Source organism: Trachurus trachurus, assembly GCF_905171665.1.
Source record: "Trachurus trachurus genome assembly, chromosome: 14".
Lineage (NCBI taxonomy): Eukaryota > Metazoa > Chordata > Actinopteri > Carangiformes > Carangidae > Trachurus > Trachurus trachurus.
The window spans coordinates 17,654,563-17,679,926 of record NC_139903.1 but is presented as its reverse complement, the minus strand read 5'-3'; the positions used below and the strand labels follow the sequence as shown (position 1 = coordinate 17,679,926).

Genomic DNA, 25,364 nt, shown 5'->3' with positions numbered 1-25,364 from the left:
CATTTTGACATCACAAAATCTGATATTTGTCTGATATCACTCTCTTGCATGGACAGTTTAGAAGTTAATAAGTAAATGCAGGGCTTAATTAAAGGATTAAACCTCAACAGTGCTTAAAACCAGGTTCAAGAATATGAAGTACAAGTGTACAGTGTTTTTTTTTTTGCCACTAGATGGCAGCCACAGTTCTCACAGACGAAACAAAATCTCTGTTCATCAGTATTTATTCACACAGCTGTTGACATAATCAGCACATCACACGTAGCAGGAATAAAACACAACGACTTGCTCTCTCAGTTCTAGACGGGCTGTTTGGATGGTTTTATTTTTCCGATGTTTTCTGTCGATCCACGTCAGGTGCATTCTCCCAACTCATTCACATAATCTGGTTCCTCTGCAAGAAAGAAAAAATGTGGGAGAACAGTTCATGATGTTTTGAACGTTCCTCAACATGTCCACCACAGTTTCTTTCATTCATTCAGTCAATCAATCAATCATCATACATCTGTATCAGTAGCTCTTAGCAGCAGTGTGTAGTTGTTTATAACCGTATTAGTTATAATAATTTCTCATGCAAAGAAAAATCCATTCTAGATTAACCAACAGATCTTAGATCAGACATTTATAGAGAGAAAGAGATCAGACAGCATGTTATTATGAAATGAATGTTGTGTCTCACCGTCACCGCATTCTTGTTGAGCCTGCTCCAAGAAATCAGAGTTCTCATAGTCGTCGTCGTTGTCTGTTTGGATGAATGGCAGATGTTTACTTCTCTTGTGATTGACTAAAACCATGAAACCTATTGTCTCTAACTGAATCGCCACAGATATTTACATACCGTCTTTTATGGGCAGTGATTGAATAAAGTTTGCATAGACACCTGGATCAACCTCTGGACGAACACAAGAAATTCAGGGAATGAATGTTAAATAAAAGAATCACATAGCCACATCAAAGTTTAACACTTATAAGAGAAGATAATAAATACTCACCAGTTACATTCGTCTCTATCTGTGTGTTTTCATACAATGCATGTGGGATCGGAGCTCTATGAACAATAATCAATATAAACACATTAGTTGGCATTTTATAATTGGACACAAAGAACAATAAAACAAAACTTCACATTCCTCAGTAATTTTACTTTAAACTGACTCCAGGTGTTCTGTTTCACTATGAACATGAAGAAATGATCATTAAGTTTTTGCTCTTTTTTTTTAAATTTAGATTTACACAAAATGTACAAAAGAGTTTTTTGTGTTGATATTGGTATTTTGTTTTAAATCGGTCAGGATTTGGTTGCACCAGATTTACGTCATGGTCAATCCATAGAGATGATTACTAGTAGTACTAGTTAATTAACACCACCTACAGTTAGTGACTGTAAGGCTTGAATAACCTCTTTTCTCTCAGTTATCAAGGTTATTGTATTGTATTGTATTGTATTGTATTGTATTGTATTGTATTGTATTGTATTGTATTGTATTGTATTGCATTGTTACTGAGTTTTTCCCCAGTTTAAAACTGAGCAGGAACAACAGCTCTGCTTTATGGAGATACATTTGTGTCTATTATAAAAAAAATCAAAAGTTGGTTGAAGATTGAAGTGAGTTATTATTTGTTTGAAAAAAAAAAATATATATACTGTATATATATATTGTTTAAATCAACTTTTTTTATTGAATAATAAAGACACAAATGTATCTCCATAGATTTATTGTTTAACATTTATTATTTGGAAAATATTTCAACATCATGACTTTTATTGAATCTTCCTACATGTTTTTGTCTGTTACCAGCTGCTTCTCTATGATGTTGGGTTGCTTTAAAAAAAAAAAAAAAAAAAAAAAAAAGATTTCATACTCAGATGATTAATAAATTTTTCTATAAGTAACTAGATTTAGCTGATATGAAATAACATTACTGTAGGTGGGTGTTTGGATGCACAGTGACATCATCTGTACAGAGTTTCCTTCACATTATATTTTCTTGAAAGAGAAGAGGTGAAATACTCACACATACGTATGCTCCGGACTTTCTGCTGCAGTAAAGAGAGAAATAGATAAATATACATAATACAACCAAAATGCAAATACTTCAAAATCATCAATATAAGATGTTACTTTAACGTGTTGTTGTGTACAGTTACCTGCTTGACTGACATTTTCATAGTCTCCCTGATCATCATCGATCACATCTGGAACACACAGAGGTTGATTGGAGCTGCTCACCAACAGAAACTTGAAATATTTATTTGCTTAAAAACAAGATAAACTCACCTTGTGAAAATTCCTCATGTATCTCTCTGAAAAAAACAAACATAAGAATTTATAGTTTTGTGTTTTTGTGTTTGTTTTGTTAGTTACATAAAGGGAACTTTTTCTTGACTAACAACAACCAGGCAGCTTGTTGTGTTGTGTTTCCTTTCTGGGATTTTTTTTTTTTTTGATTTGTTGTGTTTGTTTGTTTTTTGTTTTTACTATTGTGTCATGGTGACAAATGTCCCGAGTGCATCTTAGACTAATATCACCTCCCCGTTGCTAAATTAGTTTACGGCATCTTCTACAGAGAAAAGGATATTCGATGTACGTACTCTGTGGTTGAAGTTATCTGATTGGCTCTGGTGACTGAGGAGGGAAAAAAAGTGTTACAGTTATTTAAATGTCATAATAAAATAAATAGAAATCAGCAGATATTGTACAGTGTCTGAGTCTGTAGTGACAAACACCTGTTTTTGATTGTGTCACAGCAAATACACTTCCCCCACGTTGGCTGTCGAGAAGAGGAAAGTGTTTTCATGTCAAAATCTAATTAGGTTTTTGCAAAAAATGTTTCACACTTACTACGTAATGTCACAGATTTCAGCAACTGATGAGTCATAAACAACAGAGGTGATGAATATGGACCAAATCTCAAAAACTCACAATGTTTGCAGGTGATACACCTGGTTCTCCTCCTGTATTACCTCTGAAAGAAATAATCAGTGATTAAGTGACAGTTTAAAACAAGACAGATGAATTAAACTAAACTAAAACTGCAAACAAACAGAATTCAGGGGAGAAAAACAACGTTGACCTCAAAGTGTTGGTCATTTGTAATATAAGTGGAAATCACTTACAGAAGACATGTTGATATCTTGGTAAAGAATAAAACATAATTTAAAGATAAATTGAATACATTTCAACAAATTGAGAGACTGAAGCATCAGCTCTGTGTGTGGACTGATGAGGAGACTGAGACGTTTTCCGGTTTTATTCATCTAATGTTGAACTGCTGCTGTTTTACTTGCATCATCTTCTGCACTTCATTATTGGCACCAAAGTGCAGAAATAATTAACACTAATCTTCATAAAGCAGCACTGAACTGACAGGTGCATTCATTTGTATTTTCCTTTAGTTGATGTCTGGATATTTCTATGTCTGCACAAAGTTGTGGTGCGAACAACTGCATGATCTGTGTTTCTGAGGTTATGAAGCGACTGACCAGGCGTGAAAGTTAACTGTTTTGTGTTTTTCACACTTTTCACACATGATCATCTGGTTCACTCAGCTGAACCGCTGTGGTGCGTTAATGTGTTCACTTTAAACTGAACATTTAACATCACGCCACATGACATCGCTAGAGAAACGGCCTTAGCATCAGTGGTATGTTGCTGTGCTACAGATGTTACAGAAACATCTGTTACCTCTGAAGACAGTTTGTCCGTGTGTTTGAAGCAGAGAAGCGAACAAATAAGAGAAAACTCAATTTGACAGTTGACGGGTCCTGTCACTATGCCTCCAGTTGATCATGCACCCTGGCTATTTGGCCAAGGGGATGTCCCTTTGGGTGACTGGTAAGCGCGCTTGACTATTACCCAGGAGATGTGGGTTCAATTCCCGCCCGGGCCCTCTTCACATTGCCACATCAACCAGAAAAAAATGTTTATATGTAAATACAGGTGTTTACCTCAGCTACAAATGATATTTTCACTTTACCACATTGTTTAGATATAATAAATTCTTAACAAATCAATAACATTGTTTATTTGTTGAATGTAACTTGTGTCTGATTCTCCAGTGTTTCAGTAAGTTATAGGTTTTATATACATATTTTGGTGATGAACCAGATGTGGCAACTTTATTGACCCTAATTTGCAGCATTTTTTTTTTTGTAAGATTAAGAAAGTCCTCTAATGCCTTAATACCCTCCAATAACGGTCCATGATTAAAATTATGAATTTAGTATCTCAAGGAGTGTATTAGTGTCTATGAAGGGTTAAAAGGGGACTTTGAACTTCAAAAATTAAAAAAAGAAAAAGAACTCTGAACTGTGAAGTAGTTCATCTTCAGTGGCCGAGTTTAACATCACAGCAGGGAGTAGCTAAGTAACCTGCAGTGTGATGACTCAGACAGACTCCATTGTTCTCATCTATGCGATGCACTTACTGGACTTCCTCCTGCAGCGCAGGCACAGGAGAGACAGAAGACTCAGAGACAACGTGATGGCGACAGTCACGACTGCAGCCAACACATTGAAGTGTCCACTCATCCCTGAAACACACATCAACACACAGCTGATCAGATTAAAAACCAAAGCAGCAGAGTTCAGTAACTGATTATTAGAGCTGTTGGGGTCGTAGTATTAAAGCAGCAGACTGGTCAACGTTCAGCTCGCTGCTGCTCTCTGTCATGGTTGAGCTGCTGTTTTCCTGTTAACGCACAGTGAATCACAGGATGTGGTTGGCCGAAACAAAACTGAAACATCGCTTGTAGGTTGAGCACAGGACTCGGGCTCCCCTGTGTTGGCTGATGAAATAGATTAGATAGATATTTAACAAAGCTGGCCTCTGACTGTGACTGACAGATCTATTTTTAAACAGTTTACTCGAAGTTTAATTCTGTTTTAGGTTAAATAAAGAAGGGTTTAAATCAAAACGCATGCTGCTTTCACAACATCTCAGAGATCCGGGTTCTAACGTGTCTCTAGTGTTGACACAGTTTCTCAACCGCTACCTTTCTTCATTACAGTTTTTCTTTTGCAAGTAGCTGCTCAGTAAACAAGCTGCTGAATTTATCACGAGCAAACAGAAAATCACCTTGTATAGACATGAAGCTGTGGGTTTAGAATAGAGATAGTAAGTGTTTATTTGTACAGTTACAAATTTAAAACAGAACTGTGCTGCTGATGCTGAGGACTCATGTATGGTTATTGAAAATACGTTTTTGGTTATTTCTATTCTGTATGATCTGATAATATCTTTGGGGTTTTATCACCTCAGTATTTGTTTTGTGTCTTTTTATGAGGGGTAAAAAGACACAATGGATAATCCAGATTTAAATCAACAGAAAAGATTAAATCCAAATATAAACCTGATGATTGAATCAGAAACTATAAGTTAATTTGTTCATCAAGTTTTATCCCTGGATAATAATAAGATAAGATAAGATAAGATAAGATAAGATAAGATAAGATAAGATAAGATAAGATAAGATAAGATAAGAAGACTTTATTGTCCAATGGTTTAAAAACACAGTGGAAATTTGCCTTCAGCATGTGGCAGAAGTCATAGAGAAAACATGAAGTTAAAACACTTGGTGCACAAATTACAAATTAGTTTTCCTGAATTATTTTTATTTGAAAATCATGATTTTTAGTCAGTCAAGTCAAAAAAGTGTTCCTGTTCACTGCAGAGATAGATCCACAGTTCATCACTGTAGCCTAATGTGGTGTTTAGACAAACACACACACATTATTTACATCTCTTGGACCCATTTTACATAGTTTCCTGTCATTTTTTTAGACCTAATTTTTTTTCTTTTGGACCTTTGTCGACCAGATAAATGTTGATTTCTTCCCTGATTTTGGTGAATATTGGCCGACGTCAGAGACTCAGTGCCGTTTATTGTACCTATGTCAGTTAGCTCGTCCATTGTCTGTGTCGTCTTTGTCTTTATCAGGAGGTGATCAGTGAAACTCACTAAACAATGTTGTTGTCACACACAAAATGAGCAAGGACAAGGAGCATTTGGTCTAAGCTAGTGGGCGACTCTGTGGTGAGTGGTTTCCTCCACAGCTGGACCGATCGCTGCCTGAGGCCGGACAACAAAACCACTCTGGACCCTTCACATGAACCAGCTCCTGCCCTCTGGGAGACGTTTCAGAGCGGAGGAGCAAACACAGGTTCTCCTTTGTTGCTCACTCCACTACACTACTGAACAATCAGGGGAGCAAAAAGCATTGGACCCCACCACCACGCGCACACACACACATCCTTGTAATGCTATCTTTGTGAGGACACTCATTCACATAATGTACCTATTCCCTAGCCCCCTACCCTAACCTTAACCATCCAAAACAAATGCCTAACCTTAACCATTACTCTTAACCTAATATAAACCTACCACAATTATAATCTAAAGTCTTAACCCTCAAACAGCCCTTGGAAAAAGTGAAGACCGGCCAAAATGTCCTCACTTCCCAAAAATGTCCTCACTGTTGGTTAAAAACTTGATGGTCCTCACAACGTAGTAACTACAAGAACACACACACACACACACTAGGATCCCTGAGACTTCTACATGCCTTGACTGTTTTTGTTATTTTATCTGTAAATCAAATTATTTTTATTAATGTGTCTGAGTTGCGACAAGAGGAAACGTGAGGACTGTGAAGCTGCACAAATTTCCATAATGAAGGTCTCTTGTTTTACAGTTTTAAATTGATGTCCGTACATCAGTTATTCTCCTGACTGTGTGAGCAGCAGGGTTTTTTCCCGGCCTATCTCAGATTGCCGTTTGAACTCTGACCCCTTTATAACACCCACCATCGGACCCTGGGTGGGCTGGCCCGGTGGGTGTTAACAGGTTGATGTTGTTGTTTTGAAGCTCGTTGTTTTGTTTGTGCTTCTTTAATGACGACTGAATGTTTCCATGAAGTCACTGTTTCCAATGAGCTGTAGTTTTTCCGCCATAGTGAGACGGCGTTCAGCACCGAGGACGTCCACACCCACACGTGTGGTGGTGTGAGAGGCAAGGTCGGTAACTGTGTCTCCAACCAAACGACAACCATCACTCATCAAAACCCCTGGATTATATTTGATAAAAGCATCTTTAAAAAACAAACAAACACATGAACTCAGCAGTGTCTTTGAACACAGCGTCAGCAAAGGTGAAGGTTTCTGAGGCGTAGTTAGTCCAAACCAGGTCTCATTTAAACTGGTGTGTGGACAGTGAATAGTCCACTGTGATTCTCACTGACACTGGTTTGGTCTAAGTGACACAGAAATTACCAGAAAAGTTGAATCAGCACCAGCATCATGAACTTTATACGGTTATAAAGACGGACCGTTGTGTTGGACTGAGTCAGTTTTATCTACTTGGGCCTGTTGAAGTGATGAGTGAAGTGTTTAGTCATTGATCAGCTGTATAGTTGAGATGAGTTGAGTTTATAAACATTTCATCCAATAGGAGGAAATGTGTCTGATGCTCCACCAGACCTGGGTTTGGTCCAGTAAAGAGACGGTGTAACAGAGACGGTATTGAACACTATGGATAATAGCCTAGGTGATAATGCTCCGCTGCTCCGTGGAGTTTCACTGTAGAAACACAAAGTCCAAAAAAAAGAGACACAACCTTCAACTGTGACACATTATCTACTAATATCTGACATATATTTATAGTTTTCAGTTTTGCTGCTATGCTGATTATTATTTTCCCTCATTTCTTAATTAAGAAAGAAATTATTACAATTCTCTCTGCACATAGGCTACTGAATTTGACAAATGCATTGTGAGTTACGATCACTATTTGAACCCAACACACTTTCCTCGTAGCCTACACGATTATTCAAAATCTCCTACAGGGTCGTTATTGCTGTTTTTGTTATTGTTTAATCTGTACTGGATTTTTTTTTAAGTACTCAGGAAAAAAATTAATGACTTTATTTTCCCTCCTAAACTAAATTTCTCCCTCCCTTTTCCTCATCTAGGCCTACTTCTTTCCTTACATACTTGTTGGTTTTCAAAATTGTATTATCATTATTATTATCATGATTGTTTAAGTCCTCTATGCACATTATATCTATATTTACTCTTTGATTTATTTTTAGATTAGTGTAAAGATAATCAGAGCTCAGTCCTGTAAAGCAAATGCCACACATTTTTTGGGCCACTGAACACTATGAATTTGGGAATATTTCCATTTTGTTCATCGATATTCAAATTTTACAAAATTTGGTGAATTTGGGCTCCAATAACAAGGAAAAACTCCTATATTTGTGTTTCTACATTCAACAACACAGTTATAGTATTACGTCATCGGATGATTGTTGCGATCGTATTGAGGTAGATGTTAAATATAAAGCACAGAGTTACACAGAATATATTACTGAGTACAGTAGGCTATTGATGTACCTTTTTTAAAATAATCTTTTACAGTAACATCGTCTGTGTGATAAATGCAAATGAGTAAAAAACACAACAATCCCCTTTGAATGAGGTCAAGTAGATGTGAGCCAAATGAAATACACAATACAGGTAAATGCATTGAACCACCATCACTGGTTTGTAAATGTTCTTAAATAATGTATGTTTTGTTACGTAAAAAAGAAAGAAAGTTTAAATGTTTTGAGCTTCTACAAACTGAGTGAGTAGTTTATTCTGAGGTCAGATCAAAACATCTCAACTGTACAACGATCAACTTTAGGTCAAATATCCTCATTATTGAAGAATTTTAACACATGAACCAAACAACAAAACAAGTCTTTTTACCTCTTAATAATAATATTAGTGTGTGTGTATGTGTGTGTGTGTGTACGTGTGCAGCGTTGGCGTGTTACCTTCAGTGGTCCGGCTGCTTCATTCTTCAGTGGCAGCAGCAGCAGCAACAACTCTGCTTCCTCTTTCAACACCTCGCCACATCCGTCATGCTCATGACTGCCAAGACCTCTGAGAAACACACATCTACAATCTCTGGTGTGGTTTCAATTGGACACAGAAAAAATACACCGACTGATCAACTGCTGCTCGGGTTTGTTATTCTAATGAGCGGTTTCATGTCTTGTCAGACTGCTCTCAAAAACACCTTGCAGGCCTCAGAAGAGAGAAGACGAATGTCCCCGTTAGCTCTGGTGTTGTGTGAAAATGCACAAACTTAACAACAGGTTCCTCTGGTTCAAACTGAGCAGCATTTAGAAAATAAGAAATACACAGAAATGATTCACATCTGAAGATAGAAAGGGCCATGCAGTGTTGTTGCCAAGAATGAGGTGATACAATGCAAATCTTTGAGAGGGGTGACCATGTGACGTATTTTTTGACTCTGTAATCTATCACAATCACATAGGTACAATCTTCACACAACAGACTCAGAGAGGTTGCACTTTGTATTTCACGGTTGCTATATTGTCGTGGGTCATCTGAGAAGAGGAAGTTAGATCTGACTCAATCAATTATAAAACTAAAGTTTGAAAAGGAAGGATCAGAGACACTCCAAAGAAATGGCATTCATTATTTCCTTTGTTATAATTCACTTCAACATTGTTTTCATGCAGTGTGAACAGTGGGGTTTAAATCAATCAGAGGCTCAAATACAACACAGAATCACTGTCACCATGTTAAGTATTGATAGGATATTGATACAGAACCTCAAAAAATCAATACAATATCACAACATAAATAAAATATTGTGATATTTTATTGTTTGAATATTTTCTTACAGCTCAAGTTTTGACTGAACTACAGCTAATGGATACTCATGCAGAGACTTTACTCCAGTATAATAGTTAGCAGAGTTGGGCAAGTTTCTGAAAGTTAGCCTAGTAATTAGTTACAGTTACTCCTTTCAAAAAGTAATGAATGTTCAAAGCGGCTTTTATTTTGGTGTTTCCTGTGGCTCAGTGTTGATCACTTTGTCGGTGGATCACAAAAGCACAAGAAACAGGTTTTAAACGGTTGACGACAGCTCACCACTGTTTTCCACGAGGGAAACGTTGTCCATATTCAGTGAACTTGGCCCTGAATGCGCCACCACTGCGTGGGCTGATCGTGTTATGGCCACGCCCACTACGTCTTTTGACCAATGATGTAAACTGTACATACATCCATCATGGTATAATCCCCTCATGTTGTTGCTAGTTTCACATTAAGTAAAGAGTCAAAAGGCTACTGAAATGGAACTAATTGTAAACATCCCACACGGAAAAAACCTATAGGTTTTAATATATGTGACATACATAAAATTGGCCGTTTTCATCTACGCATATATGCTAATATATATATTTGCAGCATATATGAACAGATAATTGCATATAGGTTTCATAATGCGCATATATCCTCATGAGGATATACTATTATGCGCATATATGAAACCTAACATGTGACAAAAAAAAAACGTGTTTGAGCTCATTCGTCACATTTCAACTCTGAGTATTCAGCAGCTCCAGTAAAACTAAACTTCTGAGATGGTTTCCTCTAAAGAGCTGCTGAGGTCGAAGTTGAAAAAGTAGGCTACAAAGTCAAAGAAATGTAAGTTTTTTTCCCCCACCACATTAAATATCTCACGACCCCTGACCCCTGTGTCCTGTGTCCTGTGACCCCTTTGAAGACGAACTGACCCCCAGTGTGGAAACCAGTGGACTGTTTATAAATTGGTTAAAATTAGCTCCAACTCTGCCTACACCAGTGTCAACAGTCTAATAATATCATGTATAATGTTATTTATTACTCACAAGGGCCTTTTTCCTTTTCGCCCATATGTTGTATTTTTACATTTGGTGCTTTTACTAGAGAGTTTGAATTCTTCTTCCAACACTGATTATAATAAAAACATATGTAGTTTAATGTTCTTCCTCTAATCTCACTTTAATTAATGATCAATCTTTATCACTTTAATGTCATATAAACTGGTTCACACAGCAGTGACGGAGACCAGACTCTTTCATTGTTTTTATTGTTGAATCTGTAGGTGAAACATGACAACGTGTGATGTGTGGTGTTTGGGTGAAGTCTCAGGTGAAATGTGATTGACAGGTGATCCGAGGGCTGTGATTGGCTGTTTTACTCCTGCTCCTTGTCCTCTCCGTGGGTGATAACGTAACACAGGTTCTTGTAATCCAGGTTTCCAGCAACGTCCAGGGGAAAGTTTGTGAACATCTGGTTGACCTGTAGGAGGAGAGAGGGAGGGAGGAGGAGAGAGTCAACACGGAGACTGATGGTGAAGGAATAAACTGAAATGAAAAAAGATTAGGTGCCACCCCAACTCTCAGTAGGGTCTGCAGCCTGGAACTGAATCTCTGCGGTTTCTCTTAAGTTTCGTTACAGCGTCTCTGTTCACGGTTTCAGATGAGATTTTCAGTTGCATCAGAGTTTGACTGACGTTTCCTGCTGCTGCTTCACATTAAAAGTCTTCCACCGGTGAAACAGCGGAAGGCTTTTATTGTGAAGCTGCCACAGGAAATGGACTAGGTTTATCACAGATATTCAAACTTGATGTTCCTCAATAAAAATCTATGTATTATGTACTGTATGTATGTGTGTAGGCTATCTATCTATCTATCTATCTATCTATCTATCTATCTATCTATCTATCTATCTATCTATCTATCTATCTATCTATCTATCTATCTATCTATCTATCTATCTATCTATCTATCTATTGTAAGAGAGTGAGAACCAGGTTACCGTGACCTGTACCGAAGCCCCACATATCAGTCTACTTTATAACAGGAAAACATCTGGTACTGCTGGCATAGGCCAAAGTACACCACACACACACACATAATGATGTAACACCCACTCACATTTTGTTCAATGTCCCGGATAAATGAAATTGAGAAATGTTTCTGCCATAACACTATCATTAAAATACATCAGTGACATGCTTGTGTTACCTCTTCCTCTGTGAACTTGTCTGCCTGAGACATGAGGTGGTATTTGATACTGTGGAGGAAGGAAAGTCATAGATTGTTACTTTTTCCAAGACGTATTGGCACAGGTGTATGAGCTGCTTCAGTCTCAGGCTCCTGGTGTTGATCGGGTTGGTTCACTATCATACTGGAAGATGTTTTCAAAAACTAAAGGATCAACTTAGGAAATTTCATAGTCTCCGTGGATAGATCCCACCAATTTACCCCCTTACTGAACCTTACTTAATGAACCAACATCAGATCAAATTTTGTTACTGTAATATTTTGGCTTTATGACCAGATACCAGATACGATCTTTGTCTCTGTTTACTGCTAATTCATGCTAATCTGTCCTGAAATAGGAAACATATTATCACAGTGAGCATGTTACCAAACACATCTAAGGCTGCAGGCCTTTTGTTAAGATTTTTAAAATACTTACTCGTCCCCTTTTAGGGCGCCTGTTCCCTCAGGGTCGAAGATCTTAAAAGCATTGAGAATAGTTTCCTCAGGGTCGGTACCTAAAAAAATTATGTTGTTTGAGTCAATCAATCAATCAATCAATCAATCAATCAATCAATCAATCAATCAATCAATCAATCAATCAATCAATCAATCAATCAATCAATCAATCAATCAATCAATCAATCAGTCAATGAGTGTCACCTATCCACTGTTCCTGTGTAGCCTGACTCACCTTTGAGCTTCTCTCCAAACATAGCGAGGAAGATGGTGAAGTTGATTGGACCTGGAGCTTCTTTCATCATCTCATCCAGCTCATCATTGCCGACATTGAGACGTCCTGCACAAAAAGCAGACAAAACAGCAACTCACTGAGAAAACATAGCTCACCGTATAGTTATAGCTGCACCTAACTGGTTATAGTTTCAGTCTTTAGGGAGCTGAGTCTGTTTTCAGAAAGCTGCATTGATTTCAACTCTGGCAGAAAAAACAGCATGTAGGCTACAAGATTTAAAAAAGCACAGTGTATGTGTGTGTGTCTCACCTAAAGCAGCATATGTGTCTCTCAGGTCGCCCTTGTCGATAAAACCATCTCTGTTCTGGTCCATGATGGTGAAAGCCTGCAGTGAAAGACACACATACTCATTTTTTATTAAAAAACATCTCAACCTATTTGGTGTGTAGTGTGTTTTTATTTCAGTCAAACACTGCAGCAGTTAATTTCTCCTCTTAACACACCTGCAGCCTGTCACCTGATGTCTGTACTACTTTTTTATCACCATCATTGAGCCAATACCCTGTAATGCCTATAATATCTCTTGCATAGAGATCTTATCTTACTTTATTATGAAATGAAATAGGCGTACTGAGTGATCTAACTTGCTAAAATAGCTTTGATGAAATAATTTGTAATAAAACATTAATAACGAGATGACAGTCACAGCTGTCAGCTGTTGTCTCACCTCCTTGAACTCCTGGATCTGAGCCTGCTCAAACATGCTGAACACATTGGAGCTGGCCTCCGCCGACTTCTTCTTTGCCTTCTTTGGTGACTGATGGAAGAAAAAAAAAGACAGAATTACTTTTGAATTAAACTACAACTTATTGTCCTAAATGTTTTAAGTGTGATGTTTGGTGTGTATGTATGGGATGTTATAGTTTTATTTCCTTTGGCCTTTAACAGTAATTTAAGAGGAAACTTCCAGGGAAGTTAAGAGAGGAAATGACTCTTCATGTAATGAGTAAATATAATAAACACAGGAGTGAGGGCTCAATATTTCCCTTTTAAATGTCATGTAGTAGAAATATGTGTGTTTAGCCGGTTGTGTAGCTCTGTGGACACACAATGAGGATGAAACAGTGAAAAACTAATGTTCCAACAAATGCCCAGTTTGATTAAAAAACATCCAGTCCAATCTGGAAACACCGTTCACGGACATTTAGCTTCATGATATTCATTTGTCTTGGTAGAATCCTTGAGAACACGTAAAACACAGCAACTTTAAAAATAACACGTGGAAATGGGAAACAAAAACAAGCAAGAGGTTGATCAAGTACTTTAAATATTTACCCATGTCCTCTGTCTTCTGATACATCCAACAAAACCTTTGTCTAATTTCCCTGATAAAAATGTGCGCTACACTAACTTGACTTTTACATCCTCATGTACGCGCTGTAGAGGTTGAAGCTCAGGACATTAAAAAACTGGATCAGGGAGGAGGTTAAGTACTGTAGGCGCCCCATCTGTTGAGGCTAAAGTCCTCGCTGCAGACGGCCCCGGTTCGAATCCCGCATCGGGCAGCCCTTTCCTGCATGTCATTCCCCCTCTCTCTGCCTCCCCATTTCCTGTCTCTCTCAACTGTTCTATTTAATAAAGAATATATTATAAAATATATCAAATAAAAAATATACTAAAAAAAACAAAAACTGGATCAGTTTCTTCCAAGGAAGAGAAAAGACCTGAACAGAGACGCTGACGAGAACAGGAACAGGCAGGAGGATGTGAAGCAGTCTTACCATGGCGAGGAGTTTCTCAACAACACGTCCTGGACTTTTCCTGAGAGACAACTTTTTACCATCTCTCCACAGTTATATAGACCCAACCAAATCAGCCACCTGGGCTAAGTTTAGACAAAGGGGGGTGGATCAATATCTCAGGTATTCCTGCCATATAGAGACGGGACACTTCACACCCACCTTCATCATCCATAAAACTTCTATTGTTACCCGTTGCAGTGACAGGGGGAGCTGTCAGCGCAGGACGGGTATGGGCCACGGACAAATGCTCATACCTGGAGCTTCATTCAGGCTAATCATAGCTCAGTAGCAGAAACAATTGCTCCATAATGAAATAAAACTCCTCAGTGTTAGAACGGGCCTCACACATAAGCGTGACCTTTAGAGGCAAATAAATGGTTTTGTTTAAGTTTTAAAACTGTTTAATAGAAAAATGTTTTGCCACTTTCTAGCTTTTTTGCGTGTGTGTAAGCTAATGAATCACAGCAGCTCAGGACGATTGTAAAGCACATATTTATTTAATTCAGTGTAATGTGTGAATCAGCATGTGTTCAACCTAATCTAACTCTGTTTTACTTTTTATGTTTGTTTTGTTTTGTTTTTTGGCAAAATCAGTCGACAATGTGAATTGGCGGCGCAGCTGTACTTCCAACTTGTGGCCACGCAACCTTGAAACTTTTGGAGACACATTTTTTGGATGACTGATATGTCATCTAAAACAGGTGTATATTTTCATATCCATATATAGTGTATATGGTTTGTATGTAGCCTGCCGTATGTGTGTGTGTGTGTGTGTATCCCATGTATGCACAATGATAAAAATGAGAGTGTGTAATGGCCGAGAGATGACAACAGCCCGCACACATGTTTGTTCAAGTATTAGATTTCATTTAATCTGACACAGAGTGCAACACTACATAGGCTAGTAAAACTAACTGTTTCCAGTGTAGCGTATCATCTCAACAGTAGTTTGACACCAGTTAAATGGGGCTTTAGTAAGTGTTTTTTATGCTGCAGTACTGGTAGTGACCACAGTCTCTGAACAAGCTAAACTAAACTGGAAAAGAGCACAACATCAGTCACATCACATGGGCTATTCTGCCTGTGTGATGTTTGAGCCCCACACCATCAGTAGAAACAGTAGATGAACTATTTTTGGTTTGATTATTGAAATAGTTCACTACAAATGTTCATGACACCATAGGCTGATTCAGTGTATAAGAAGCTAAGGGTACAGATCTCACAGGACAAACTTTCTGATGTAATTAATATTACTGAATTCCTCATTAAACCATCAAACATCAAAACATTGTGTTAATAATGTTGGGGGGGGGGAATTCAGGGGTTTCCTCATCTTGTTTGGTATATAAGTCTGTTCTTGGTAATTGACCCAAAAACATCACACTGATCCCAGAGGGAAACAGATTCCTCAGCCTGCTCTCTTTTCCCCATCTGTTTCTGCTTTGTCATTTTGGGTTTGATTGTGTTTTTATGTCTCTTTAAATGTCTCACAAAACTGGAAACATATAATTACTTATATGGTCTTTGTTTTTCACGTTAGATCATAACTTTTTTATCTTCAGGTTTTACCAAACTAGGCCTGAATGCTTTGATTTTGTTTCAGTAAGTAAATCTATGTGGTATAGCAGAGACGGAGGGACTTTGGGTATAGTCAGTAAAGTCATAAGTTAAAAAAAAAAAAAACTAAAGTAGGCTACACAACTCAAATAAACATGGCCTACTTTTATCTGTCCACCCCTGGCTTTGACTCTTTTTTCCCCCAATATAACTTGATTTAACAATTAGGTTATTGCTTTTAACATATCACAATATAAAAAAAACAGCACAAACTACAACAAAAAATGTAGGCTAATGTGTGCGTGTGATAAGCAAATTTCATAATTTCAATATAAAAAATACATATAGCCTACATGACTTGAAATCATAAAAAAAAAATAGATTTTTGTTAATGACAACATTTTCATGTAAGATCTTTCATTCTGTAAATATAATGAAATAATTTCTGTGTAGGAGCATGTAGGGACCAGACGTCATGACGGTGTGCGGATACGTCACATTACGTCACATTACGTTATATGGCCGAACACAGCAGCAGCAGGGGCCCGAACCGGACCGGTACCGCGTTAACCAGCACGTTCACCACCACCCGTGATTTGTCGCCTTTTATTTTCGCGGGGCGGAATCTCCGTGCTTCCGGTGCCGAGTTACCGGCTGGGTGTGTTCGTGCGGCCCCTCCCTCCCGGTTGTTGTTGTTGTACTTACCGACAGTCGCGCGCCGTGGCTCGTGCTGTCGTCCCCTGGTCCGTTGGCTCGTCGCGCGCATGCAGCAGAATGGCTCGAGCGGCGGGTCCAACAACGGGTCCAACGGTCCTAACGGTCCTGACGGCTCCAACGGCTCCAACGGGCGGGAGCGGCAGTCGCTGTCCTTCAGCCCGCTGCCCGCCGCCGCCACGACGCGGGTGAGACGCTTCATCCAGGAGAGGCGGACGCTGCCGCTGCCCAGGGTGATGGTGGTTTTCTCGGCCGCAGGGGACACCGAGAAACCGAGCGATGCCATGTCCAGCTCGGACTCTGCGGAGGACGAGTTCCGAAAGCCGGCGTCGCCCTCGCCGAGCCTCGCCCTCAGCAAACCGCTCCAGTCCCCGCTGAGGACCCAGGAGCAGGAGGTGGGTAACTTAACAGGCCGCTAAAAGACACAAAACCAGCTCTAACACAGGCTAACACACCGAGAAACACAGCTAACAGGCGGTACTACTAGGTAAATATTAGATTTACTACTGGCTAAATGACAGCTGTCATCTACTAGTGTATTACACATTACAAATATTACACTATCACTATTACAAATACAGAGATTAGGTACAAATGCACAGCAAGTTTGAATCTCTGCTTCAGTTTCCACAGAACTAATGAAATTATAGGCTACAAATTATAAACAAATAAACTATATCATACTAGATAGGGGTGAAGCTTAATAACAATGTCCCCATTCATAAGGCGCATTATTATTACTGTCTGGGCTGAGTATGAAAATGATGAGTGGTAACATTACGTTGTGGCCTTCATGGTCACCAGGTGTCAAACCATCTGAACACCTGAGACTCAGAGAGGGACTGACACCGTCAAACAGCTCTTATCCACCATCATCATCCCCAAACAAGTCTTCATCCTCAGAGACTTCACATAACACCTCACTAAAACATTTTATATTGTTATTTTCATCCTTTAATTGATCAACCTTGTAGATTGGAGGTTGTGATTATCGATTGTCTCTAAAATGGACTGAAGGCAGGAAGGATGTACTCTAATGTCTTATGTATAACAGTGTATTGTTGAAAGCACCTCAGAATAGCAACAAGTAAATGTCACATATTTCAGTTATTGTTGGGTTTGGTGGTCAAACTGTCCGGACCCTGTCATAAGGCTGTGTCACCTGACTTGTGTTAATAATGAGCGAGCATGTGATGTGCCAGTTTGGGACCATGCAGCCCGCTGAAGGGTCTAAACATGGCTACAGAGGAATAATCCTCTTATGGTCCTCTATGGTCCGACTGTAAAGTCACAGCTGATCAGACACTTGGAGTGACACATTTCTCCTCACACATCTACTGGACGCACGCCATCTAACAACAACAACAACAACAACAACACAGTCCTCACTGTTTATATAAGCAATCAGCATATTTCCATAGAGGTCATGGGATGGAGGAGAGATTGTTTTATTCAACTACTACAACATAATGTAGTTAAATAAGAGCTGTTGGTTGTAGTGCTGCTACAAAGCTGCAGCTTGTCTATAATGTTATTGAAGATTGTTATGTTAATTAAGTGTTGGACAGACTACTGTGTGTGTGTGCATTTGTTATTAAGTTATTTAAGATTAGGCTACATTGTAATAAAACGCAACTGTTTGACATACATAAGAAATATGCTGACTCATCACAAGTTAATGGCTGGGACGACAAAAAGTTCAGGTCTCATGAGAGATTTCCCTGGTACTCACCAACATCATTTTTCATTTTACTGAACAAATTTTGTTTGTCGTCCCCTAGAGTTCATAGGTCAAATCCTCCTGAATCGTCCTGAACCTCTGATTAACAATAAACAGAAAACCTGTAGTTTTCTCTGTAACATAAGTAAGTAAGTAACACAAGTGTTTGTTTGTAGTAAAATGTGTTTCTCTATCTCTGAGTTTTCCAGTTGTTTTCAATCCACTCAGCTGTTCTTTCTTAATGCTTTGTGACATGATCATAGTGTTGTGCGGTTGTCGACTGCATTTCTTGTAATTTACCGGTTTTATTTCTTTCTTTCTTTTCTCTTATAGTTCCCGGAGGTCATCTCTCTGAACGTCGGCGGCACGTACTTCACCACTCGTCTGTCCACGCTGCGGCGATACGAGGACACCATGCTGGCGGCCATGTTCAGCGGGCGGCACTACATCCCACGTGACGCTGAGGGGAGATACTTCATCGACCGGGATGGAACGTATTTTGGGTGAGCTTGGAGAAATATCAGACATGAAGATTAGAAATACCCGGGAGGGGAAGGTTGTGTGTGAGAATAGGAAGATTACTAAAATTAAATTTGTTTCTAAAATAACACTTTGCGATATAAAAGTGGCTCTAAAGCTGCAGAAGGAAAATCTTCATAATCTGTATGTTTATGCTATGCTATAAACAGCTTGTATCCCCGGCTTCGGTTAGTGCTATAAACTGATTTATATATTTAGCACTGGGCTGCTGCTTTTGCAAAATTAGTTTCTTATCTTATCTTTGGCTTCTCTGGCACAGCGTTACAAACCAAAATACAGGGCAGTTGACAGCACAGGACGATGATGAGAGCAAGCAGCTGGGACACAGCAGTGTCACATGTTGTGATTTAAAATATATTGAAAATACAGTACAATAAAATAAAATGGAGATGGGTTCAATCCCCTGAGGTTTATAATCTGGAAATAAAACTTGGGGCTTCCCTGTCATTTTGCTGGCTGTTTTTACAGTTCACTGCAATTTTATCTTTTTCTTACCTTTCGATTTCTGTGGTAGATTACTATTAAAACTAAAATCCTTTTCAGCATTTTTACACACCCTCTCAGAGTTTGTCTACCAACATTGATCTTTCTGCAGATATGTATTTTGTTTTCCGTATATAGTCGGTATTCTGTGTTCATGACATTTCCCCGAAAATGTTTAAAACTCACACCAGTTTCCTAAAGCTGCAGAGCAATAACAAAATCTCCTTCGTCTCCCTCTAGCAAAAGGTCAACCAAAGCCACATCATCAGCATACTTAGTGGGTGTTGCATTTTAAATTCATGAGTATATGAAAATCAGAACAAAGGGCTTTAGTTACACAACAACAGTGTGGCTCAGCATTGTGAATGCAAACAACAGTCAATCCACAAGACAAACCGGTTAGCTTAACCCTCCTGTTGTCCTCGAGTCAAATTTGACCCATTTCCAAATGTTTATGTGTCAGAAATCTACTTTTGTTTCATATGTAACTTTTTTTTTTTTAAATATTCTTTTTATTAATTCTTTTTCATTCAAAAATAACACCAACCAAAACATGTGACAAAGACAAACAAAGGAAAAACAAAACAAACAAGACAAAACTAAAAACTAAAAAAACAATCCCCCCACGTTCTTCACTCACACATCATATGTATGTACTGTAACATTGAAGGCTATTGAGCATAAAAGTCCAAAAGAATGTGTGAAAGTGGTGGTTATGAGCTGAAAGATGAACGTTTTGAGGAAGGCAAACTTTTCATGGAGGACAGGAAGATGGTTAAAACAGGGCAGTGATAAAAATGGTAATGATATTAAGTTATAAATGAACTGACATTTTCCAGACTTGCTTATAAATAATAAACAGGACAGGGCACAGTGTGTACAGTCGGTGTCAGTGAGGACGGTTATTACAACCTGAACTGACTGAGAGCCCATCAGAGTGATCACAGTTGATCCTGAGGATGTGAAGCTCCTCCACAAACGTCGGCCTCATGGTGGCGCTAGATGGACAGTGAAGTGTTTCAACCGGTGTCCGTGGGATTCATCCGCCCGGGGGGGGGGAAGCCATAATGTCTGTGCTTGAACCTCATAAGTTATTTCAGTCTGGACCAAAGTGGATCAGCATCAGCGTCTCTGGGGCGGCGCTGCTAGCATGGCTAAAAGGGAAAAGGCAAATTGCTTTAAATATGAATGTAATAACAAGCAGAGTGGAGATGTATGACTTATGTAAGAAGAAGTGGGTTAGGGTAATTTCAGTTCTGTGTGAAGGTCCCAGCGCGTGTCCGTGCGAGGAGGTGCGCATTAAAGATTTAAACACAATGAGATAACGGGATGAGATGGAAGACGTTGGACTATATAAAGTCATATAAAAACCTTCAGAGGACGCCGGGCGGCTGCAGCAGCACAGGCGCTCTGAAGAGGCCGTTTAATTTGGGATATTAATGCTGGTGTTTCTGGGCCTCGCTGGAAAATGAATCTTCTTTTTTCCACTGCTGGTTTGTTGGACACTGCAGCAGTTTTTTTTTTCCTCTGTATTTTTCTGCATCTGTTTCATCCTCTGCGTTCGCAGGCCCTCCAGCTTCTGCTGCAGAGAAGCAGAATCAAAATCAATTTATTGGTCAAGTAAACCAAGTACAAGGCTGTCGAGTGGAGATGTCAGTTCAAGTACAGACCTCCAGCCAAATAAAGATAAGTAGACATAAATATATAGCTGCAGTGCACAGGCAAGTAGGTACGAACATATTTATAATTTACAGTATATCACAACTTTGTGCAGCAGGCTGGATATTAAGGTAGTGATTTAATAACTTTGCTCCACTGCAGAGGAGTAGAAGAGGGTTGATAACAAAAAAAAACCTGACTTTAACACCAGGTTGGATACTGCACTTGTTTTTGCAAAGTAATGTGAGGAACAAAAGAAAATCTGAACTGGTTTAGTGAGTACAGGTAACATCAGCTGGGAATGTGGACGGACCGCAGGTGGACGTGAAGCTGAAATTCAAAACCAAGGCAAAGTCATCAAGGGGAAAGTCAGAGAAGTTATGGTTTAATGTCTTGACATAGTCAGATCACTCCCCTCTCATGATTGACTATGTAAAGAACACAGGCTGTGGATGATGTGGATAAAATCCTGTTTCACTGTTTGTGTTGTTTTATGTGTCAGTGCAGATACAAGAAGTGTCAGGGAATCGGTTTGACAGATGTTTGTTCAGGGACAGAGTCAGCAGGCAGGATCAGACAACTCAGGACTAAACTAATACACTGATTCAACAACTGTGTGAAAAATCAAATTGTCATAAGGCAGTCTCTTGCATATCGAGTGTTTTGTGAAAAATGAAACAAACGCGGCAAATTAAAATAATTAGGAACATGGCTGTAAAGAATGTGAGATTTCTGATGCATAGAGTTTAATAGGTTGGAAACATAAAACTCAAAACCAGTTTGACATGAGGTGTCAGACTGGACTGATATATCTAACTTCACCACTAGGTGTCCCCACACATTTAATACCATGTTGATCATGTTGCATTATTGTCTAAGATCTGTTGCAAATGCAAGGAAGGTTGGATTTATCACCTTGACACCAGCCACAAACCATCAGCAACCCTGTCAACCAATCAGAAAGTGAATTATCGGTAGCAACCCTGTTAATAAAAGTGAATCTATTAAGTGTTTTGCTGCAGCAGTGATGAGTAAGTTGTGTCAAGATTTGCTTCCTGTTTGAGTTTACAGACTCATGAGTGTGAAACAATTAATCACCACTGTTCTGTGTTTATCAGCTCCTCCAGTCGTCAGGAGGAGGAATCATAAAGGAGGAACACGGTTTTGTGTGGACATGTTGTAAGTCACACTGTTTTCCGTCCAAAGGGACATCCTGAACTTCCTGCGAGAGGGCGAGCTGCCCCACAGGGACAGAGTGAGAGCGGTGCACAGAGAAGCCGAGTACTACGCCCTCGGCCCGCTGCTGGACAGCCTGGAGGAGATTCAGCCGCTGACGGGGGAGAAAGTCCGACAGGCTTTCCTCGACCTGCTGCCCTACTACAAAGGTAACTCAGAGGACGACGGCTCGTAGTGTTTATGACCCGGGGGGAAATATCACAGAGTCTGAATCTGACAGCAGCATCAAAACTTAATCCATTTACACAACTGTGCACTAAAGCAGAAGTCTGTTGCATGGGGTCTTGTAACTTCAGACTATGTTTGGTCACAATGACTCATTTTAAAGTGCAGCAGATTATCTATTAGTTTCTGTTTGTGTTGTTCACATGGAGGTACAGACAGCTGTCAAGTAATGATGCACGATAACTCATTTTTTCCACCAAAACCCATCACAGATAACTTCCTGCTTCTTAATACCAATGCAGATACTGATAACCAATAACATTTTTATTATACACAACTGAGGCGAAGATAGTGAGTAAAGATGAATTTAACATTATAGCTCTGCCTCTGACTTAAGACAATAATACAACCAACATCACTATTTTAATCACAACAAAAACATGAACATTTATGACTGACTTCAAAAATCAATATTTATTATTGTTTCAAATCAACTTAGGGGGCAAAGAGACTGAAAATGAGCAAAATTAAGGCAATGTTGGCTGACTATATTTGCTCTCGTTATGTCATTATCGGATTTATCTGTGTATTTTGGCTGATACTTATCTGTACCGATGGTTATTGTACATCCCTGCTGTCAAGAAAAAGAGGATTGTCTAGTTCAAGAGCTTTTATGGATGTTTATTTGCAGTGGACTTCAGAGATAATAATATTCTCAGCAGATGTAAGTCACTGAATTTTAAAGCAGGTGCTTCATGTCTGTTTGTTCAGACTCCACTGAGTTATGAGTCAGACGCAGAGGACGGGCTCAGGATGCTTTTTGTCTTCAGAAACCAACTCCCTGTTGTTGTTTTTTTAGAGCACCTGTATTTACCTCAGTGCAGTGTATTTACCTCACAGTTTGAAAGCCTCTGCAATGTCCTCACTGCAAACCGCTGCACATTAACAATGTCCTACTGATCACAAATCAATACTTTATCAGGATTACCCCCGACTGCTGCGCTCAACACCTGCAGTCCTCGCACAAACCAGTGCTGAGAGTGTAACAGTGCATGTAATCGATCCAAGGATTATTGTTTGGTACATGATGAATCAATAAACCCTCTGTACTGAATAATTACAGGATTATTCAGTACAGTTTGAGTACACAGCGTCAACATGAACTCGGTGTTGTGAGTCCCAGGTGGAAAACTTTGGCCGTGTGTCAGCTGTTCACATACGCTGGAGGAGCCACTGATGTCTTTTATAGTTTCCTAGTAAATTGTACATTAAACAAAATGCATGTGACACATTGGGAGCTGTGCACTGTTTACGATGCTGCAGTGAACAAAGAGTGTTGGCAGGTTCTGTGTTATTTTCATCCGATCTTACTCATCTTTCAGCAAAGATCAAATTGAGCCCTTGTTTGCAGAAAAGGCAGAAACAGGTCCGACAGGCAGCTTCATCATTATTCTAAACCTTTTTCATCTCCCAGTTAAAGTTTAACCACCAACACTAATGAGATGCAAAGGATCGGCTGTGCTCTGTCCATGCTGTCTGTTAAGTTTCTTTACCTGCCAGTCAGTTGTTCTACACATTCATGCATCTCTATTTCAGCTAGACTTAATACAACCTGGTTTTATGTCTCTTTACTAGAGACCTTATCATATTTAATTTAGTTTTTTTTTGCTACATCCCTCTTTGTTTTACTGAACCTCCACAGCTGCTCAACAAGGAAACGGATGCAGTATTCAGTGTTTCCTCAGACTGCTGAAGTCTCTTATTAGATTCAGATCAACTTTGGAATATATTTGCAGTTTTGCACAGTGTACAAGGACTGAAAGAGACTGCACCTGTCCCTCAGTACTTTGTAAACATGTGAATAAGCGATGAATGTTAAGGAGGAAGAAGGAAGAAGGAAATTATCACAGCAACCAAAAACTTGACGAGACAGACCTTTAAAAATAGTGAACTGACAGGGCTCCAGACTAACTTTTTTTAATAGGAGCACAGTGGCCCCTAACTTAAAACTTTAGGAGCACAAGCAGAAGTTCAGGGGCACACACTGTAAATATTCACATTTCCTTTACATTCATGATCCTCCTGACTCCTGTAATGACAGAGTCCAGATTCTTTGAGTCGTCCTGACTGAATTCTTAAATGTGTTTTTACATTTGTTGGAATGGGATCAATAAAAGTATCTGTTCTCCTTTCAGACAATCTGGAGCGCATCGTGGAGATCGCCAAACTGAGAGCCATGCAGAAAAAGGCCCGGTTCGCCAAGCTGAAGATCTGCGTCTACAAGGAGGAGATGCCGATCACGCCGTACGAGCGCCCCCTCTTTAACTCTCTGCGCTTCGAGCGCTCGGACAGCGAGGCCAAGCTCTTCGAGCATCACTGCGAGGTGGACGTTTCCTTCGGACCCTGGGAGGCGGTGGCGGACGTTTACGACCTGCTGCACTGCATCATCAGCGACCTGGCGGAGCGCGGCATCACGGCCGAGCAGCAGTGCATCGGCGTCTGCGACAAGCACCTCATCAACCACTACTACTGCAAGAGACCCATCTATGAGTTCAAGATCACGTGGTGGTGAAGCCGCAGGGAGACGGTCGTGGCCGATGGGACCAAAGCGCCAAAGGATGGGTGGTCCATTTTTTACACAACTCAGCCAATATTGGTTTTTGTATTGACGTTGCCAATATTTTGTGCTGATGTCTTAAAATGGGACCCTTTAAATCCTGCTCCAGTTTATAAACACTCTGTGTTCCCCCACAATTTTTATTTTTTTTTGCTGTCCTGTTGCAGTCAGAAACGCTATAAAGCAAACGAATAACCCTCAGTCGGTAGTTTATTAGCTCCACCTACCTGAAACTAATGCAGTCCTTAAATAAACCCTCCCACTGGGAAGGTTGTAATGTTCAGGTTTAG

The 25,364-nt window shown here is 39.5% G+C and overlaps 3 protein-coding genes across 5 annotated transcripts; 1 reads left to right on the top strand and 2 right to left on the bottom strand.

The window, feature by feature from the left end:
• Window positions 1–212: 212 nt before the first annotated feature.
• On the bottom strand, window positions 213–8,926 carry LOC310996517 (uncharacterized protein). 2 transcript variants are annotated; one of them, XM_083985939.1, is made up of 12 exons: window positions 8,819–8,926; window positions 4,429–4,533; window positions 2,925–2,967; window positions 2,729–2,772; window positions 2,594–2,627; window positions 2,280–2,305; window positions 2,150–2,197; window positions 2,017–2,041; window positions 993–1,048; window positions 839–892; window positions 680–742; window positions 213–394 (listed from the first exon to the last, which is right to left on the bottom strand). In XM_083985939.1, exons 2-12 carry the CDS (start codon window positions 4,529–4,531, stop codon window positions 354–356), a joined length of 537 nt encoding a protein of 178 aa, XP_083842065.1. In that variant the 5' UTR covers window positions 4,532–4,533; window positions 8,819–8,926; the 3' UTR covers window positions 213–353. The 2 variants fall into 2 exon arrangements, with proteins under 2 accessions (XP_083842065.1, XP_083842064.1); XM_083985938.1 differs by lacking the exon at window positions 8,819–8,926 and having other exon boundaries at window positions 4,429–4,683.
• Window positions 8,927–10,912: 1,986 nt separating this feature from the next.
• myl10 (myosin, light chain 10, regulatory) lies at window positions 10,913–16,782 on the bottom strand. 2 transcript variants are annotated; one of them, XM_083986133.1, is made up of 7 exons: window positions 16,646–16,782; window positions 13,309–13,398; window positions 12,891–12,966; window positions 12,582–12,686; window positions 12,327–12,405; window positions 11,870–11,918; window positions 10,913–11,141 (listed from the first exon to the last, which is right to left on the bottom strand). In XM_083986133.1, exons 2-7 carry the CDS (start codon window positions 13,342–13,344, stop codon window positions 11,037–11,039), a joined length of 450 nt encoding a protein of 149 aa, XP_083842259.1. In that variant the 5' UTR covers window positions 13,345–13,398; window positions 16,646–16,782; the 3' UTR covers window positions 10,913–11,036. The 2 variants fall into 2 exon arrangements, with proteins under 2 accessions (XP_083842259.1, XP_083842258.1); XM_083986132.1 differs by lacking the exon at window positions 16,646–16,782 and adding an exon at window positions 14,363–14,413.
• kctd7 (potassium channel tetramerization domain containing 7) lies at window positions 16,705–25,033 on the top strand (the record flags this gene model as incomplete). The annotated part of the gene is made up of 4 exons (XM_083986131.1): window positions 16,705–17,049; window positions 18,708–18,877; window positions 22,263–22,441; window positions 24,653–25,033. 4 exons carry the CDS (start codon window positions 16,705–16,707, stop codon window positions 25,027–25,029), a joined length of 1,071 nt encoding a protein of 356 aa, XP_083842257.1. The 3' UTR covers window positions 25,030–25,033.
• Window positions 25,034–25,364: the final 331 nt, after the last annotated feature.